We start from the raw sequence: 21,277 nt of genomic DNA, 5'->3' as shown, positions 1-21,277 counted from the left end.
ACTAGACCTACTGCTCTATGGTGACTGAAGTGCATCCTACTTGCATGTCTCCTTTGAGCCACTCTTCTGCAAAGCTGGGTAGAATTTTTTCTGTGGGGGAGAAAGCATTGTCATAGCACTGCAGTGGCTTTAATCAGCTCAGGAATAGAAGGACCTGAGCTAGGAGCTGTGACTTACAAAACCGCTCCAAAAGCATGGAGCTTGGTCCAAAAGTCACTGATGCTCATACTTGGAGGCATGATGGACACTTGTCCTTGGACCCTGTCCCTGCTTCCCAGCCCCAGGAGCTGGTAAAGCCTGAGGAAACTGCAGTTCTGGGGGCAAAGGCCATGGGTAGAGAGAGGGGATATGGACTGGCAGTGGTCTTCTGACCAGAAACTCCTTATTGACAGTGCAACAAAGGGAGGTCGCCAACCAGACTCACAAGAAATGAAGTATTAGCCAGGCACCAAGCAACTAATGTTGATGCTAAGCAGACCCTAATACTCCTGGCCTCTGCTCACCACATTCTGTGTAGGACTCCATGTGGAGCCAAATTATCATCAGAAAAGTATTACACAAGCACAGAATTAGAGCCAGGAAAGTGAGTGAGGTGATAGCAATTGTCAGCATCACTAAGTGTGACAGCCTGAAGCCCCCAAGGACCTGCAGGGACAATGTGGGGACAGGCAGGCCTGGATCAGGCAGCACACCCTCAGAATTCCTCTCTTACAGTCCTCATGGGGATCCATCCTTACACATCCCTTTCTTCAAGTGAGTTAACATTACTGATCAGGCTAAAATTCTATCATATATCATGGTTTAATTAGATTTCCAGGGTCTACTTTTCCTGCTCTAAATTTAATATATCCTGACTTTTAAGGTAACTTTAGTGAACAGTGAATTTCATCCTTTAGATGCAAATACTATAAGTTAGCATGTCAAAGGTCAAATTTAATTATAAGTTCTGGAAGTACATATTGATCCCCATAAATATGTGTTTCCTGTCCTCAGTTTTCCTGAGGGTAGAAGAGATAATTTAAAATGAAACTGGCCAACCAATCCACTGTGGCAGGATTCGTCTTGCTGGGGCTGTCGAATCAGCCGAAGCTGGAGAAAATGTTCTTTGTGCTCATCCTGCTCATGTACCTGGTGATCCTACTGGGCAACGGGGTCCTCATCCTGGTGACCATCCTTGACTCCTGCCTGCACACGCCCATGTACTTCTTCCTGGGGAACCTCTCCTTCCTGGACATCTGCTACACAACCTCTTCCATCCCTCTAGTCCTAGATGGCTTCCTTACTCCCCGGAAAACCATCTCTTTCTCAGCCTGTGCCATACAGATGTTCCTCTCCTTTGCCATGGGAGCCACAGAGTGTGTGCTTCTGGGCATGATGGCACTTGATCGCTACGTGGCCATCTGCAACCCCCTGAGATACCCTGTGGTCATGAGAAAGGCTGTCTATGTGTCCATGGCTGCCAGCTCCTGGCTGGCTGGTGGAGCTAACTCCTTGGTACAGATCTCTCTTGCAGTACAATTACCCTTCTGCGGGGACAATGTCATCAACCACTTCACCTGTGAGATCCTGGCTGTCCTGAAGTTGGCCTGTGCTGACATCTCCATCAATGTGGTCAGTATGGGGGTGGCCAATGTGATCTTCCTGGGGGTCCCAGTTCTGTTCATTCTTGTCTCCTACATCTTCATCCTTACCACCATCCTGAGGATCCCCTCAGTTGAGGGGAGGAAAAAGGCCTTCTCTACCTGCTCTGCCCACCTCACTGTGGTGGTCATCTTCTATGGGACTATTCTTTTCATGTATGGGAAGCCCAAATCTAAGGACTCCCTGGGGGCAGATAACCAGGATGTTTCAGACAAGCTCATCTCCCTCTTCTACGGGGTGCTGATTCCCATGCTCAACCCCATCATTTACAGCCTGAGAAACAAGGATGTGAAGGTCACTGTGAAGAATCTAGTGAGTCAGAAATGCTTCCCTAGGTGACAGCGGGAGAGAGCAGTGAGTGTACCTTGCAGTTCTCTGCACACAGGAGATCCCCTAGGGAATGGCCACTTGGTAAGTATAGACTGGCTCCATGACCCTCCACAACAGTATCATCACAAGACTGATCCCCAAGATGCACATATAGATAGGGCTTTTCTGAATATCTGAAAATGGAACATCAAGTCTTTAGAATGAAGAGGGGCTATGCTAAATCACCTAGAAGCAAGGATAAGTAACTATTACAATTTATTTTATTCTGAAAAAAAAATTAAAACTTTATACAAAAGTGCTTCTTTCTTTGTTCATGTGCAGACTAGCTCCAATTTGTACGTGTAATCATGCTGTTTTCTGCTCACTGTATAATGGGGAGCATGGCAGTGAGGAAAAGTCACTTCTTTTTAAAATTTATTTCTTTTTAATTGGAGGATAACTGCTTTATAATATTGTTTGTTTCTGCCCATACATCAACATGAATCAGCCACAGGTATACATAAGTCCCCCCCCCCCTTAAACTTCCTTTCTGAAAAGTCATTGATTAACTGGTGTCCAAACCAAAACCCAATCTGCCATTTTGGAAAATTACCAAAACCAAAACATCCCAAATGACAATATTTAACCCCCTTTTCACCGCAGGGGCTCAGAGTGTTTCTCAGAGCCAATTTTATATCCCAAATATAAAATCCCAGCGCCCATTTTTGGAAACTCCTTCTTCTCCTCTGTACATAGAGCACATCTATTCATATCCAGATTTGCAGAAGAGTTGTTTCAACACCAACTGAAATTAGATATTGCAGGCCAAGGGCAAATATTATAGAAGTCTGTATTTAATTATTGTTGTTGTTCTGTTGCTCAGTCATGTCCAGCTCTTTGTGACCCCATGGACTGCAGTGCACCAGGCTTCCCTGTTCTTCACTACCTCCTGGAGTTTGCTCAAACTCATATCCATTTGGGACAGTGATACTCTGAGTCCTTTCCTTTCCCTGGAATTAATGTTTGCGACCATCCAAACCTCCGTGGTCATACTTGATCACGTCTAAGATTTGGATTGGACATGGGCACCAGCTGCTAAAAAATCTATCTGTAACAACCCTTGTGGTTAAAAGCATAGACTGTGAAGCCAGACTCATATCGAGTGCCCCTGACTCGACATTACACTCGACTGGCACATTACAAACATGACTTAATATCATAGACTCTTGGTTTTCTAATGTGTGAAACAGTGATGATTAAACCAACCCCAAGGAGTTATGGTGGGGAATAAATTAAAACAGGGCATCATATATATTAAAAATGCACAGTGGCCAGCAAAGAATAGCCTCTCAATTAATAAATGAACAGTGTTTATTATTAATGAAATATGTTAAATAATTCCTTTGAGGGAACTTCATGACACAGTTCAAAATCACACTTAACTGGATCAATTTCAGTTTATTATTGCAGCACAGTTTTAGCTAGATTTCTAGCTTATGAACCAACAATTTCTCTGGGCATTTTCCCATCACCCCTCATCCTCATCCACAGAGATGAGGGACCCAGGTCTGTGCTGTCTGATGCTAACTCTGTCTAGAACAAGCAGGTTCTTTCTGCCAGGTTTTGGGGATTATCATTAGTGCTCAAAGACTCACTGAATCTATAACATGCAAACATGGGAGCTACAAGGAAATCATGTTTGAACATATGTCTTGGGGAACTAACTGTACATAATAAACCAATATATATTCTATAGTATAATATATAGTTAATGTAGATATTAAGTCTAGATAGGGACTAAAGTTTATTTTGGCAGAGAGTGTTAAACAGAAAACAAGTCTGCAAAAATAAAAGAACAGCCAAAGAGCAAAGACAGGAGATGAAGGCATCTTCCTATGTTCTCAGTTCTTGGTTTCCTTTTTCCCCTCAATCTGGCCACATTACTGCACTTTTGCCTCCAAAGGACACCCCTGCATCCTGATACTAGATTCTATTTTTCACTAATCTAGATTGTTACTTGCTTTGAGGGGGGTAATAAAAGTCACATCTAATATGATTACTAACTGGTGTGAAATAGATACGCTCTTTCCTGTGCAAGTGCAGAGTGCCAGGCCTTGTGCACTGCAAAAGTCTTTTAGAAATCAGTCTTGAAATAATCATTCTGAAGTCAACATGTAGTGCTTCTTGCAATCAATTATCCATTCCTGCTACAGTGGATTTGCTCTCTGTCGATTCTATCACCCGTAAATTTGGAACATGTCTAGGGGTTGATGTATTACAGGAGGTCTAGGTTCAAATCTTTGCCCTCCCACATAGAGCTGGGTGTCCTCTGTGCTTGAAAAATATTCATTCTCACAATGAAGGGGGCCTACAGAATATCTCAGGTGACCCCCACCTGTGAATTTCCCTGAACCTATGGTTCCTTTCTCTTGTGGGATGGTGCCTTGAAGAGAACACAGCAATGTCTTATCATAGTATTTAATTATTTGAAGCTGAGTGTGGGATCTCTCACCTCCTTAACACTCTATGTTCCAGGAGATTCTTCAGAGTCTCCATCTTCCCCACTAGGCTCAACAAACAATAAAATGATTCAAGAAGTTGATATTATCCAACCTCTGTTATTGGTACAACTGAGTAACCATGATAGCAGAAGGCTATCTATGGGCTAACCACCAGGGCCTCGCATTCACAGAGGCTGATGTAGCTACTTCAGCAGCTGAATATTCAAACTGGCAGCAAGAGACCAACCTTCATTTGAAAAGACTCACCAGCCACCTGGTGGTGAGCTGATTGCATTAGACCATTTTCCTTCTGGAAGGGACAGAGACTCACCTTGACTAAAATCAACACCTTTTCTGAGTATAAGTCATCTTTCCTCTCTGTAGGGTATTAGCAAATATCACTCTCTGAAAGCTCATGGAAGGTTTGATTTAACAGCATGGAATCCTGCATAAAATCTCATCAGACCAAGGGGCTCATTTACCAAAGTAGATGCTGCTGTGGAATCACGATTATGGGTTCCACTGACCCTTCCACATCATGCACCATCCAGAAGTAGCTGGCCCAACACAGTTGACATAGTGGCCTTTTGAAAGCTAAGGCCCTAGCTGTTGCAGATGAAAACAACAATGAGATACCACTACACATTATCAGAATGGCTAAAATTTTAGACTGACAACACCAAATGTTGGCAAGGATGTGATATGAGACATCTTGTCCTTTTATGATAAGAATGTAAAATATTACACATGCTTTGGCAAAAGACCTATCCATTTCTTAGAAAACTAAGTGTAAACCTGTGTTATGATCCAGAATCTCATTCTCAGATATTTAGCCAAGAAAAGTTGAAATATACATCTACAAAAGGACTTGTATGAAAGTGTTAATAATGGCTTTATTCATAACAGCCAAAACTAGAAACAGCTCAGATGTCCATCAAGAAGGAGAGGATAAACAAAGATGTTCATTTAATGAAGTACTACTCAGTAATAGAAAGGGACAAGCTAAAAAAAATGTAAAAACATGACAGATGTTAAGAACCTTATTCTGAATATAAAGACTTGCACATGATTCCATCTATTTGATGTTTCTGAAAAGGTAATACTTTACAAAGAGTGAAAAATATTAGGAGACTGCTAATAATCATAATAATGAGGACTGACTGGTAAGGGGCATGAGAAAACTCTTGGTTGTGCTGTAAACATTCTGTAGTGATAAGATTTGGTTACATGGGTGTGAACATCTGTAAAACCTCATTGGATGATATACTTAAGATTTATTTTATTATGGTTAAGAACACAACATGATATATACTCTTTTAGCAACATTTTAAGTGTATATTACACTACTGTTGACTATAGGTACAATGCTGTACATGGATCTCTAGAGTTTAATCATCTTGCTAAACTGGAACTTTATACCCATTTATTAAGTAACTCACATTTGCCCCTCCTCCTGGTCACTGGCAACTACATTCCATTCTGTGATTCTATGGATTGATTTTATTGGGTTAGCAATGAACTTAAGATTTATGCATTTCACTGTGAGTAGATTCTACCCAAAAAAGTGGACTACTAACTATCTGTCTGTCTGTCTAAATATACAGACTTTTTATAGTGACTGCTATTGGCAAGCCACAAATTTGTCTAGTAAACTTTCTAGCAGCTTCATTATAGAAGGAAGATGTATCCCATCGGGTGCTTGTTCTTGTATTTGTTACTATTTCTTTCCCATAAATAACAGTGAAAAGCTCCTCTTATAAGTAGGTCATCTAGGGCCTGAGATTCCCTGGGCTTCTTGGACTGATGGCAGAGTCTGATTTGCCAGGATAGCTTTTGGTCATGATTTTATTATATACTTATTGAGTTACTGTTTAATTTCTATTATTTGTTGAGTTATTGTAGATGGTTGTGCTTAGTTCAGGCTCACATCTTCAGTGTAACTGAGCACATCTGTAATGACTTATTGTCTTCCTATCTTTGAAGGGCTAATTTGTAAAAGAAGAAGTAACCATGTCCTGTCGTTGATTTTCAGTTGCTCAGTTGTGTGTGACTCATTCTTTAGGTTAGAAGCAGTTACTAAAGGTAACTGGTTATATAAGAGAGTTACATAAGGCCATGAAATCCAGTAGGAAAGAATTACTGGGGTCATCTTAAAGGCTGCTATCACATCCCAGATTCCTGTCCCATGATGTTTTTCACACATATGACATACTGAGGCTGTGGAAGAAATATTCAAGCCCAAGCCCCATGCCAACCTCCATCCCCAGGATGGTAAGTCCCTTTTTCCCATCCGTTGCCTGTCTCTTCATGTGTAAATTCGCCCTTACTCTCCCTGGCCAGAAAATATCTCCTCCTTGAAGTTTCCCCATGGCTCTGGGTGGAAGATCCCCCAAGCATACAAATCATGACTTTGAGCACTTGGTTTAGAAACAGTGTGTCCATAGAGGCTGATTCCACAATGCTGTGAACACAGAGTATTCCTAAATAACTCTTCTCTCCCAAGCTGCTGATTTCAAGAAGTTAAAACATTTTGAAGTTTGTACAAATTCAAGCAGCACATGGAAATGCTTCCCCTGATGCCCTTCAGTGGCCTCAGAGTGGAAAGTTCCAGCAGGAACAAAGGAATGAGAAAAAGAAGCTTTTCCTGGAGTGCTTTCAGCATAATTGGATCTTGGGGACATTGTCCCAAAAGTATAAAAAGTTCCCTAACTTTGTATGCTTTCATTTCCGAACTTTTAATCACTTTAGGGAACACAATAGTCCCAACTGCAGTTCTGATTTCAAATTGCCTTCTACATGGACTGGTTGTTCCTTTAGAAAGTTTGCCTAAAACACAGAAGTAAGACAGAGTGGGAGGAATTGGCTTTCACCCCTTCTTCTCATCAGAGCTGGACATCTCAGCCTGGACCTTTCAAACTAGTGATGATATTTCTGGCCCATGTACTGTTCCCAGACCATAGGGACCCTTTCCCAGTAGGTTCCTAAAAAAGGTAAGTGAGGGTTCTTATAAGAGTAATCCTCAACCTTTTAACAGCACAGGGATATTTCCAGCTTCTGACTTGATTTTCTGAAGGGCCTGGGGGTTGGGAAGGGAGGAAATGAAACAATTTCAGTGATATCACAAAGACCAAGGGCCATTCAAAACCCCGGGTTAGAAAAACCTAGATGGCAAGAAGCCTCTGAAACTTTTGTCTCATTTCATGGATTCCTCTAACTTCAGAGACACCCCTAGGATGAGATGGTCCCACAGTTTCAGAGCCTCTTCTGTACAACTCCAGGGAGCACCATTCACACTATAGCCACAGAAATGGCTGCAGCTGTCCTGCTGTTATACTCCAGAGGTGCCATTTATATTGCCTGTAATGAAAACAGTTTCTGAGAGCTGCTCGTCAATGGCCTGGTCTCTGGCAGGCCTCATGGGCTGAACAACCCAGACTTTCTGAGCCCTCCTGGCCCACTTCAACAAGCACAGCTCTACTTTATACTTGGTGTGATGTGTGCTGTGCTAAATCACTTCAGTCATGTCTGACTCTCTGTGACCCCATGGACAGTAGCCTGCCATGCTCCTCTGTCCATGGGATTCTCCAGGCAAGAATATTGGAGTGGGTTGCCATGCCCTCCTCCAGGGGATCTTTCCAACCCAGGGATGGAACTATGTCTTTGATGTCTCCTGCATTGGCAGGCAGGTCCTTTACCAATAGCGCCACCTGGGAAGCCCACTATATACTTGGAGTGGGGGTTCTGAATTTAAGGAAACAAAAATTCTTTCTCTTAAAGAGTTTGAACATCATTGATCTGTTCCAATTCCAAAGCAGAAGAGGGTAACCTGAGAGTCTAAGAGAGGGAAGGAGCACTGAAGTCTACACAGCAGGTTAGAATGCAGCCCAAATCTCTGTGCTTAAAGACCTGATGTATTTGCACAAATTCAATGCAATTTTTAAAGGAAGCTGACCACTGACAACCATCATATGGACAAGAAAAACTTAGAAAACTACCTGCTTGGTTCAATATGAAAAAGAATTTTCTAATACTCTAGAGCTCTGAAAATATGGAGGAGATTGTTTAGGAATGTAGTGGGCTCTTCATCACTAGAGGAAATCAAATTGAAACCGAAAAACCATGCATCAGTGTGGTGCAGAGAAAGATCTACAATGGGAGACAGAGTTGGACTAGATTACTTGGGGGGCATAATCAGTGACAGGATATAAGTCTGAATGACGTACCTAGAAGCTCAGCCAAAAGATTCAAGGACTATCAGTGTCCACTGATTCCTGAGTGGACATTTATGAAGAGGGAATGATAACAACAACAAAAAAAAATAGTAACATAACAAAGATGTTGTTTAAGGGTACAAACTTGCCATTCCCTTCTCCAGGGGATGTTCCCAACCCAGGGACTGACGCTGGGTCTCCTGCATCGCAGGCAGATACTTTACCATCGAAGTCACCAGGGAAGACTTTTTTTTTCCTTCAGTCATGTCTGACTCTTTTCCGTCCTATGGACTGTAGCTCACCAGGCTCCTCTGTCCATGGGATTCTCTAGGCAAGGATACTGGAGTGGATTGCCGTGCCATCCTCCAAGGGATCTTTCTGACTCAGAGATCGAACCCACATTTCTTACGTCTCCTGTATGGCAGGAAGTGGTTCTTTACCACCAGTGCCACCTGGGAAGCCTACAACTTGCAACAAGTAGTAAATACCCCAGTGATCTAACGCATGGTATAATGAATACAGATAGCAATACTGTACTATAATCACGTGATATGATAAATATCATGACAACAATCATATTACAATATATAAATGTATCAAAGTAACACATTGTACACCTTAAATTTACATATTATGTGTCAAACATATTCAAGACTGGAAAAAATCGTTGTTTTAGTTATCCAAGAAAACTAGATTTCCAGAAACTGTGACCCACTGTGGATTTCTGGAGACAGTCCTCTGTCTGTCTTCGCAGAACATCAGATTCAAACTATTAGGAACATAACAGCATTTCCAGATCACAAAGTTACTGTGGAGGCCTGCCCAAGTTCTCTCTCCATGTTCGGTGTCCTTTGTCCTTAAAAGCCAAGCTAGATTCTACACCACTTAAGGATTATTTCATGACCCCTGTTCTACACTGCATGCCCATTTGGATGTCCTAGCCCCTCCAAAATCCTTCTGCTTACCCTCTCTGACAGGTGCTTGGGCCATGGGTCACCCCTGTTCCTCACAGGAATTCTCACACTCATATACCGGGTGATCAACAGGCGTTTTGATGAGTGGATCGATGTTCAAACATGGATGGATGGATGGATGGATAGACAAGACAGGTGGCTGGACAGACAGATGAATGGATAACCCTGGAGTTTGCATTGCTCATGAGGAAAAGAGGTCTTGGGAACAATAGGAATATGTTTTCTGTGAAAATGATCTGGAGAAACAGAGTATTCACAGCTAATGATTTCCCTAGTCCCTAGCACAAATTGGAAGAACATGGAGCAAACTTAAAAGTCATTTTTCTGACCAAAGTTTAATGAGATCAATTGCCATATAGCACATAGAACCACTTAAATGAATGTGTTGTGTATACTGTCTCTGATCAAATGCATTAAATAATCAGAATTGTCATTTAAACAGTATAAATTTGATATTCTATGACCCCAAAGTAGTTTCTAATTTTATTGCTCCTTTTTCTTGGAAACAAATAGAGACTGCCTTCAGAACTGTTTCCTAACCACTCAGCCAGACTGGAACTCCTGAACAGATGCCCTGGAACTGTGTGAGACAACGGATGTGGAGTCTGGATCACTGAGTATTTTATTCAGTTGAAAGAGGAGACATACCATGGAAAGTGCCAACCAGACAGCCTCTGTGACAGAGTTCATTCTCCTGGGCCTCTCAGCCCACCCAAAGCTGGAGAAAACACTCTTTGTGCTCATCCTGCTCACGTACCTGGTGATCCTACTGGGCAATGGGGTCCTCATCCTGGTGACCATCTTTGACTCCCACCTGCACACACCCATGTACTTCTTCCTGGGGAACCTCTCCTTCCTGGACATCTGCTATACAACTTCCTCAGTCCCCCTCATCCTTGACAGCTTCCTGACACCCAGGAAAACCATTCCCTTCTCAGCCTGTGCTGTGCAGATGTTCCTCTCCTTTGCCATGGGGGCCACAGAGTGTGTGCTTCTGGGCATGATGGCATTTGACCGCTATATGGCCATCTGCAACCCCCTGAGGTACCCCATAGTCATGAGCAAGGCTGTCTATGTGCCCATGGCTGCTGGCTCCTGGGCAGCTGGATGGGCTGCTTCTATGGTTCAAACATCCCTTGCGATGAGGCTGCCCTTCTGTGGGGACAATGTCATCAACCACTTCACCTGTGAGATCCTGGCTGTCCTGAGGCTGGCCTGTGCTGACATCTCCATCAATGTGGTCAGTATGGGGGTGACTAATGTGATCTTCCTGGGGGTCCCAGTTCTGCTCATCTTTGTCTCCTACATCTTCATCCTCACCACCATCCTGAGAATACCTTCAGCTGAGGGGAGGAAAAAGGCCTTCTCCACCTGCTCTGCCCACCTCACAGTTGTGGTCATCTTCTATGGGACCATCCTCTTCATGTATGGGAAGCCCAAATCCAAGGACCCTCTAGGGGCAGACAAACAGGACCTTTCAAACAAGCTCACCTCTCTCTTCTATGGGGTGGTGACCCCCATGCTCAACCCCATCATCTACAGCCTCAGGAACAAGGATGTGAAGGCTGCTGTGCGGAACCTGGTGAGTCAGAAATGCTTCATCTGGTGATGTTTGGAGGACAGATGTCCCTGTAGTTCTGCGTCTCTTGGCTACTTTCACTCGTGAATCTCAGAAGAATGTGCCTCTCAAAGAAGATATGTGTAAAGAGTCATCACCAGAAAATTGAATTACACATACAAGGGAGAATTTTAGCCGTTACTGGACTTAATCTTTGAAACAATGAAACCTAAATAAAACCTGATGGGAGTGTGCCTTGAGGGGATAGAAGTGGAATGCAGCTGAAAGAACAATTTGTGATGTCCTGCTTCTCTACTGGGCAAGTCTGAATTCACCTTTGTGAGCAAGTTGCTCCTTTGCTTTGAGAAAAACAGACTAATTTACCTTTGTGTTACATAAAGATTCAAAATACTGCTCTAAAAGGAGGCACTGAAGACAGTGTGGGGTGAAACTTCATGACAGCAGTACAAAAAATAGTCTTCACTGTAGGTGAAATGGCACATCTTCACATTTTATTTGTCTTGGAGGCAAGGTTGAGACTGGATATGAAAAAGAAGCTGTCTCTGAGACGGAGAAGTTGGGACCTTGTAGATTATACACAGGGCGCTTCTTCTGAGGGCAATTAAGGTGAATCCTGCAACACGTGTGTGGAGGGTCTTAGCCTTGCATCTGGATGCAAGCTTTGCTTTCCTGCCCCTGGTAAATCCTGAGTACACAGTCTGGTGCTATAGTCTGGAGAGTTAAAGGGTGGTTCTATGGGAAGAGCAGAGTTGGGGCAGCACGGTGATTTGAGAGATGCTGGAGTCAAGATGCTCAGATGTGACCAGCAAAAGATGGAGCAAGGCGGCTGGGCTGAGGAGAACTGGGTGGCAAAACTGAAAGGTGGGGCCCATTCATATGTACTGACAAGAGGTCCAGAGGTAAAATGTGTGAGGATCTCAGTCAGTAGCGACGCAAAAGGGGACAAAAACACGTAAGGGAAGGAAATTGCCTTATTTTCCTTGAGGCGATCAGATGCCCATTTTTCCCTGAGAATCAAAACTTTGCAATGAAAACACATGCTCTCAGCCTGCCTTGCCGGGATGTCCGGGGTCCTCTTGCCTGAGAAGTGGCCAGCCATACTCTTGTGGGCCCCACAGCGCTTTCCTGTGCATTGTGGGCAGAAACCCAGACACAGTCACCACCCTGTGGTCCCTTCAACAGTCTCCGGGCTGTAGGAGCGCAGGGCATGTTCCCGTTTCACCCTTTCATACCCAGTATTATCTGTCCCACCCTAGGGGGATGTGCCTTTCCCTACTGAGCACAGAGTCCACTCATGCCCTTCTCAGCTCACTAAAGGGAGGAGGACATCAACTTGAGATTAGTTCTGACCTTTATAATCAAGAGTTTACTTAAAAATGAAAGGTACTTGCAGAGCAATCTTCCTTTTCAACACACTTCATTTCACTGGTTTCTGGCTTGGAGATCTATGCCAAGTTCCCACCCACATCTTTCTAAAGGACCCAAGGAGGTGTTCCTCTAGTTACTGAAAGAGCTGCTGGCAGACAGCCTTCAGCTGTCAGTCATCTTTGGAAATTCGATAAGAGGGCTCTTAGCTGAAGAGACTTGACTCACTCAAGGTCATACTCCCTTCCCCAAGGCAGCCTATATCCAATGACTGATTGGTAAAGGGATATAAACGTCTCCTTCTACTAGAGACATCTCTGAACAGCCATCCCAGTACCAGGGTCCCTGTGGGGTTGACTGAGGCCTTTGTTGAGACTGCACCACAGCCCATCGTCCCCCTCTGCCAAATCCTCCATCCTCATCCTCTCTTCCACCAGTATTGAACCAAAGAGCTCTCCCTAATAAACCTCTTGCACTCCAATCTCTTGGAGAAGGCAAAACTCACTCCAGTACTCTTGCCTGGAAAATCCCATGGACGGAGGAGCCTGGTAGGCTGCAGTCTGTGGATGCGCGAAGAGTCAGACACGACTGAACGACTTCACTTTCACTTTTCACTTTCATGCATTGGAGAAGGAAATGGCAACCCACTCCAGTATTCTTGCCTGGAGGATCCCAGGGATGGGGGAGCCTGGTGGGCTGGCATCTATGGGGTCGCACAGAGTCGGACACGACTGAAGTGACTTAGCAGCAGCAGCAGCGACTCCAATCTCTGTCTCAGAGTTTGCTTCTGGGCAAAACCAAACTGTGACACCATGCAAAGTCCAATGCTCAAGTAATATGTGTTATCTTTTTAGAATCCTGGACACTGCTGATACTTAGCAAAATCATGGAGAATAGTAGGTGGATGAGGTGGCACCATGTTGTGTTAGCATCAGAAGCTTTGGAACCAGACCTTGGTTAGATTATAGCTCCTCTCTTCATCACGGTTGTAACCTTGAAGTTTGTTTTATACTGTATGTAACTTCTCTGAAATCTTCCCATCAGCTCCCCTCCCCTGTCCATCTCTCTAGTTTAATGTTTCCCAATCTTTTTCTTGCCATGAAACACATAGAAAATAATAGAGTTTGTATAAAAAAAAGTTTGGGTTTTTAATGGCATGATTAATCACTAGGGATCAATGTGACCTCCAGCAGCCCTCCCCTCCCTGGAAATCAGGGGTTAAGACTGAGAGTTCCAACCCTCTACTCAGAGTTGGTTCCCCTGGCAATCAACTTCAGTCTTAGGTGCTTTCCAAAAGTCACCTTGTTAACATAGACCCAGTTGTGGCTGAACTGGGCTTGTTAAGAATAACAAGATACCCCCTTCACTTTATGGCTCTAAAGTGTTTTTCAGAAACTGAGGATTGAAGACTAAACACTATGATGGAAGTTGCTCCCATTGTTCTTATCACTAAGGAAATTCCCAGGATTTTAAGAGCTGTGAAGGACTTGGCCGGAGAAGGCAACGGCACCCCACTCCAGTACTTTTGCCTGGAAAATCCCATGGACGGAGGAGCCTGGTAGGCTGCAGTCCATGGGGTCGCTAGAGTTGGACACGACTGAGCGACTTCACTTTCCCTTTTCACTTTCATGCATTGGAGAAGGAAATGGCAACCCACTCCAGTGTTCTTGCCTGGAGAATCCCAGGGTCGGGGAAGCCTGGTGGGCTGCCGTCTATGGGGTCGCACAGAGTCGGACATGACTGAAGCGACTTAGCAGCAGCAGCAGCAGAAGGACTTGGCAGTTGTAAGCCAGATGCTGTGGACAAAGTCCAAATATATGTGATAAAAATATCTTGGTCATCTGAATGAACAAATATATATTTTGTATAAATCACAATGTCACAGAATCTTAGTTTATATTTTGCTGATTATAGTCCTGTAGTATCTGTCCCTGTGTTTCCTATTAATTGATGATCAGATCTACATACTTGAGAGGTTTTTGTTTCAGTGTAGTGATGAGCCCATGGCTCTGAGATCTTTTGACAGGGCCCAAGTATTTTTGATGGTTTCTTGCTTTCTGATTATGTCAAGTTGTTCCAGGCTCAACGTGTACAGTTCCTCTCCAGGCCTGGAAACAACCATTTTTTCTAAGGAGCTCTTGTTTCCTTTGGTATTCAAAAACCACAGTCTGGATGCTAGGGGTGCTATCGAGATGTCATAGTTTCTAGGCCTCTTCAGTGGAATACATATGTACAATTCAAATTAAGATCTACAGAATGTTTACTTAACCTCACTGACTTCTTCCCCTAAGTGTATATCCTCATTCCAGAAAAAAGCATGGAGAGGGCTTAAAGTTACATCAACACAGTAAGATGTCACGAGCCACCACAGACAGCTTCTATAAAGAGCAGAAGCAAGTCAAGCTGTCCCTTTGATATATATTTGATTCCCCTGTGCCTGGCAGTACTTAGGCCAACTGTAACAACCGAGGCACGGCGTGTGCCCTTCTCTTCCTCTTGCTCCTGAGCTTTCCTGAGGAGACCCAAGCTCATATGTAGAGTACTGGAGGGCAAAGGGCTGGGGAGGAGTTCAGGGAGAAACCCAAAGAGGGAGGAGAGGGAAAGAATGACTCCAAAGGCATCTTACAGCTCAGGGTTGACCTCCCAGAATCTTGGTGAGCACAGTCACCAGTCCCTATTCACCATGAGCGGTCTCTGATCAAAAGGCATATGGTACAGACCAGAAGGAAGCTAGCAGGTCTTCTCTGAATGAGGCCGAAAGTCCTGAATTCTGCAGTGCTGCTCTGCTCAAGATAGAGGTTTCCAAACTTTAAGAGATGTTTGTTGAATATTTGAAAGGGTGAAAATGTTGTAGCCACGCATTCCAGGGAACAAATTCACTCAGAAGGACAATGCAGATGGTGGAGTGCAGTTTATTACACCGGCAGGCCCAAGGCAGAGTCTCCTCTTAGCCAAGGACCCCGACCAGTTTTTGTGAAAACCTTATATACCCTAAGTGTATTTGCTCAAACTCACCTCCCCAAATTCCTTGAAACTAGTCTGAACAAGGTAAAAGAGAGATACAATCAAAGTTAATCCATGATTCATGTGTCACAAGACTAGATAAAAGTGGATATTTATCAATAGACCCGTGGTCATATCCCGATAAACTTAATGGAATTTACCAGTTTGTTCTGCTACAGAGATAATTAGCATATTCTTTTAGGCAACGGAGAGTCCAAGTACAAGTCCTGAGGCTCTTTTATCCGGGGGTCTGGTTTTCCATTGGTATGCCATTTCTATAGACACCGGGCACAAAGTTCAGAGTCCACTGGGAGGGTGACCATGCGTGTAGCCTAATGTTCGCAGCCTGGCCTAAGATGGAGTCCAGCTCTGTCTGTTTCCTCCTTCAAAACCATAGCCAGAAGCTTGGTACCTACTGTCAATGGTCTCCAGGGTATTAAAATCATGCTTTCTAACAATTTACATTGCATGTTTGTTTATTCATTTATAAATGTATAGATGTTCTATATCAATATGTTAGGATGCACATTATAAAATGTTTACAAAAACAGAAATTAAAAAGATGGATAGAGATAAATAAAATATAAAAAATAAGAGTTAACACGGGGAAAAAAGAAAACAAAAGTAGGTCACAAATTCACTTAATAACTCATTTAGCAACTGTTCATTGATGCCTACTGTGAGTCTGGTACATTTTTCATATTTCTAGGATACATCTGTGAACAATACAGGAAAAAAACCTCTGCCTCTGTGAAACTGACATTCTAGCAGGAGAGAAACAGACAAGAAACAATGACTAACATGTATAAAAAAAACAATTGAGGGTGTTAGAAACTGCATGGACTCAGGACTGAGGCATAAAGAATTTTGCTCCTTTGTGAAACCCGCAAAAACTACCATAATACGTCTTTGTTTTGCTTAATTTTGTTTTTAATGACAAAATCAACAAGGTTAAGGAGAAGAAGGGAGATATCAGAGTGAAGACATTTTGAACGCTGGAAAGTGAATGGGCTAGTGGCTGATCTAATAGAGCCAAATCCTAAGCCAGAAACTAGGAGAGCTGAGCCACAACCAGACCTACAGCACCGAGGACCCGCTGTACCAGGTCTCTCTGGGACCAAGGATAAAGATGGATGCTGCTGAAATAAGGAGGATTGGGAAAAAAACTCTAAGAAACACAGGTCCTACACCCCCTCCCTCATTCTGTGACATTGGTTGACTATCCCTTACCTACCTTAACAAAAATTTATTCTCTGGAGAGGATAAGACACATGCACCAAAGAAAGATTTCAAACAAAAGGACATCATTTCTGCAATCAGCCGACCATTTTCGGGTCCAGAGCTGCACTACCTGTGAAACCAGATTCATTTATGACCGCCCCAACCCCTCACCACTGAGCGCCCTGTGAAGGCCTGGCCTGTTGTAGGCACTCTGAATTTGTTTGGTGGGACACAGACAAGAGGGAACCTTCCAGGACACTTGCTTTTTTCCAGTCCTGAGATTCTAAATTTGGAAATGCCAGAGGTGCTAAAGGGTTTGTCCTGTGGGTTTCACATTCTTCCAGCTCTATTGTGGGCTCTGCTGAGAGTTCTCACTGACTGGGGGGGTCAGGTTAACTCTGGCAGGACCAGAATGACCCTTTTTCTCTAATGCTTTCTACTAGCTCAGCAGGATGGATACAAAGAGAGGGAGGGGGAAAGAAAGTGCTTCTGGCGGGACTTCAGAATAATTGGATTTTGGGGACATAATCTCAGATGTACAGAGTTTCCAAATTTTGTCACTTCAACTTCTAAACTTTAAATCACCTCAGGGACTAGAGTAATCCCAGGAGCAGAGTGGGATTTAAATGGCTTCTGGTATGCAATGGACAGTCCTTTGTGTATTTTTTCTGAAACAGAACAAAGCCAAGAAAATTTAGCTTTCATCCATCTCAGGTGCTAACTCCTCTGGCTGCTACTTTCAGACTCGATTGGCTATTTTAGGCTTCTTCCTCAGACAGAAGAAAAGTGATTTACTTTATTGACCTATTTACAAAAAAGGTAAGAGAACACCCTATATATATATATATATATATATATATATATATATATATATATACACACACAATACTATATACATTAACTGTTGTGGACCCAGCATCATAAAGGACATCTTAGTGACAGACAGTTCAAGAACAAGAAATTCAAGAGGTCATTTAGTCCCTGGGATGGAATACCTTTCAAAACAATCCATTCCAGAGTGAGTATGAGGGAGCTGATGGCCAGAGAGGAAAAGGGACTTAACGATTGCCAGGCCATGCTGCTAAGTAGCTTCAGTTGTATCCAACTCTGTGTGACCCCATAGACGGCAGCCCACCAGGCTCCCCCGTCCCTGGGATTCTCCAGGCAAGAACACTGGAGTGGGTTGCCATTTCCTTCTCCAATGCATGAAAGTGAAAAGGAAAAGTGAAGTTGCTCAGTCGTGTCCGACTCTTAGCGACCCCATGGACTGCAGCCTACCAGGTTCCTCCATCTACGGGATTCTCCAGGCAAGAGTACTGGAGTGGGTTGCCATTGCCTTTGCCAGGCCATGAGTGATTGGCAAAGGCCAGCTCTTTGGGTAAATGCTTCTGAGGAGCTTTGGAAGGTGAGCGAAGGAATAAATGAATGAATATCCCAGGGACTTGGGGGCTGTAAGAGAGGGAACTGTGAAAGAGGAGAAAGGTAACATCCAAAAATGCTTGGAGGGGAATGGTCAGGAATTAAGCACAAAGGAGATCAGTTATTTCCACCAGTCCTGTGCCCCAAAGCAGGTGAAATCATACAAAGGGAATGTAACACTTCTCAAAAAATTGATGAAAATAAATTGGCCATACATGGTATAACTTGAAGTAAATGTGTGACATCAACCTTGAACATGATTAGAAAAATTCAACCCAATCTGGTAACACTTTCATGGGCAGCCAAACACCATAAAGTAGATTTTGAAAAATTTCTCTCCATTTTACTTAGAACAACACAAAGAACTGCCCAGATTGCTAGAAGAGTTCTCTAAGCGCTCAGCAGGACAAGTTTCCTCACTGGTTTTCTGGCCTCTTTGGGTATCAGAGAATCATGAAGTTGGCTTTTTGAGTTCAAACAGGTGACAGAGAGGAGACACTATGGACAGATCCAATTGGACCTCCCCCCTGGTGGGGTTCGTTCTCCTGGGCCTCTCAGCCCACCCAAAGCTGGAGAAAATGTTCCTTGTGCTCATCCTGCTCATGTACCTGGTGATCCTGCTGGGCAATGGGGTCCTCATCCTGGTGACCATCCTTGACTCCCGCCTGCGCACACCCATGTACTTCTTCCTGGGGAACCTCTCCTTCCTGGACATCTGCTACACAACCTCCTCAGTCCCCCTCATCCTTGACAGCTTCCTGACACCCAGGAAAACCATTCCCTTCTCAGCCTGTGCTGTGCAGATGTTCCTCTCCTTTGCCATGGGGGCCACAGAGTGTGTGCTTCTGGGCATGATGGCGTTTGATCGCTATGTGGCCATCTGCAACCCTCTAAGGTACCCTGAGGTCATGAGCAAGGCTGTCTATGTGCCCATGGCTGCTGGCTCCTGGGTAGCTGGAAGCACCAGTGCCATGGTGCAGACATCCCTAGCAATGAGACTGCCCTTCTGTGGGGACAACGTCATTAACCACTTCACCTGTGAGATCCTGGCTGTCCTGAAGTTGGCCTGTGCTGACATCTCCATCAATATAATCAGTATGGCGATGGCCAATGTGATCTTTCTGGGCATCCCAGTTCTGTTCATCTTTTTCTCCTGTGTGTTCATCATTGCTACCATCTTGAAGATTCCCTCAGCTGAGGGGAGGAAAAAGGCCTTCTCCACCTGCTCTGCCCACCTCACAGTTGTGGTCATCTTCTACGGGACCATCCTCTTCATGTATGGGAAGCCCAAATCCAAGGACCCTCTGGGGGCAGACAAACAGGATGTTGCAGACAAGCTCACCTCCCTCTTCTATGGGGTGGTGACCCCCATGCTCAACCCCATCATCTACAGCCTCAGGAACAAGGATGTGAAGGCTGCTGTGAGGAACCTGGTGACTCAGAAACGCTTCACCTGGTGATGGTGGAGGGGTCCTGATAGTTCACCTGAGGGTCTCAAGAGCATAAGATGAAGGGATAAGTTCATGCAAGTTTCCATAGGTACATATAATTACACAAAACCTCATTATACCCAAGAACTCTGTGTGAATAGAAAAGCAGTCAGTGTGAATTTTCCCATCAATCTCTAGGCAATTATACAAAAGTATATTCTTGCTGATCTAGCCTTTTACTTCTCTGTATCTTCCATGCATACTAAACAAATTGATGTCAAAGAAAAGTAACTCTTCAAGTTTTATTTTCTAATTCATAAAAGCTCTGCTCTATAGAGCTTTTCATAGTCTATAATTCAGTCACTCCTTGGCTCACTCGCTGACCATATTTGAATGGGTCCATACTTTTATGGTCACCTGTCAGCTCTTCCTACTCCATATCAAACAATAGTAATATTTTTATCTTTATCCTCATTGTACTTTATTTTTATTGTCATTTTAATTCTTAAAACTGTTTCCTGAATCATTCTCTTCCTATGTCTCCATAATTAGCCTCTTTCCCTTGCCCTTAACCAAGGGCCCAATCAGAAAATCATTTACATCCTTGGAGCTGAGAGAAAAACAAGGTGTGGCAGACTGATGCAAAGGTAAAAGGTTCAGGCCTTTTTCTTTTCCTTTTCTGAAAATGTTATTCATCCTTGGCTTCTTTCCCTAGAAAACACTGGCTTCCCATGGGTCATCAGAGGATTGTGGAAACTGAGAGATGTGGAGGGTAATCAAATAAATTCTATTAAATACCTGGCCTGGCTTGACCGAGCATGCAGCCAAGAGGTGACCATCACTTGCCTTTGTACCTAAGAATCCCCAGAGCCACGCGGTCAGTGTTTAGAGGGAGAGGTGGCGGTGCTCAGAGATGAAGGAAGAGATGCATAGCAATCGCCTTCATGACTGGTGAGGAATTCCCTAGAGTTATCCATCTAGAAGCGCAACTAAAAGAATGGGCAAAGTAGAAAACCTCTGACAGTTGATATGAACAAACTACCACTCAAAGCAACCAGCCCTTGCTGAAAAAGAGTTATTTCAGGAAGATGGTCTGAAATTAAAGAAAATTCTCAGTAGTTTTTTTCAGTGGAATTCAAGAGGGTATTGAATCAACAAGAGCAGTCTAAAAAAGGAGGCTAGGAGAAAAGATAACTGAGAAATAAGAACATTTGCTCAGGGGAAACAATCCCACTTACTTGGATTCAGTATGGAATTCATGAGGACACAGAGCAGATGAAAGACGAATAATAACTAAAAATTTTTTCATGGAATAGAAGTTTAGATATTTTGTTCATAAAAGGTTCATCAAACACCCAATAAGAAATTATAGCAAAAGACCCACCTACCTAGATTCAAAGATAAATTTTAATTCCTATACATACCAAAATAATCCTGCAGACTTTTCCACAGAAGAAAAGCATATTTCCTAATAAGGAATGAGAGTCTGCCAATGGCCTGCTGTTCCCCAACCCTAAATGTAGACGTTGGCAGAATAAGGTTTTTGAAGTTCTGAGGGAGGGAAAGGAAATGGGTTGTGAATCCTGAATTCTATTACATCCCTTATCTTTGCACAGATACAAGG

The 21,277-nt window shown here is 43.6% G+C and overlaps 3 protein-coding genes across 3 annotated transcripts; all 3 read left to right on the top strand.

The window, feature by feature from the left end:
• Nucleotides 1-1,023: 1,023 nt before the first annotated feature.
• LOC109562517 (olfactory receptor 13C7-like) lies at nt 1,024-1,980 on the top strand. Its single transcript, XM_019965571.2, has one exon. The coding sequence runs from the start codon at nt 1,024-1,026 to the stop codon at nt 1,978-1,980; it is 957 nt and encodes a 318-aa protein (XP_019821130.2).
• An 8,305-nt stretch (nt 1,981-10,285) lies between these two features.
• Nucleotides 10,286-11,413, top strand: LOC109562695 (olfactory receptor 13C7). Its single transcript, XM_019965712.2, has one exon. It carries the CDS (start codon nt 10,286-10,288, stop codon nt 11,243-11,245), a length of 960 nt encoding a protein of 319 aa, XP_019821271.2. The 3' UTR covers nt 11,246-11,413.
• Nucleotides 11,414-18,723: 7,310 nt separating this feature from the next.
• Nucleotides 18,724-19,683, top strand: LOC139184409 (olfactory receptor 13C7-like). Its single transcript, XM_070794170.1, has one exon. It carries the CDS (start codon nt 18,724-18,726, stop codon nt 19,681-19,683), a length of 960 nt encoding a protein of 319 aa, XP_070650271.1.
• The last annotated feature ends 1,594 nt before the right edge of the window (nt 19,684-21,277 follow it).

Source organism: Bos indicus, chromosome 8 (genome assembly GCF_029378745.1).
Source record: "Bos indicus isolate NIAB-ARS_2022 breed Sahiwal x Tharparkar chromosome 8, NIAB-ARS_B.indTharparkar_mat_pri_1.0, whole genome shotgun sequence".
NCBI classification, from domain to species: Eukaryota; Metazoa; Chordata; class Mammalia; order Artiodactyla; family Bovidae; genus Bos; species Bos indicus.
The sequence above is the reverse complement of the archived record's forward strand: the minus strand, read 5'-3'. Positions and strand labels throughout refer to the sequence as shown.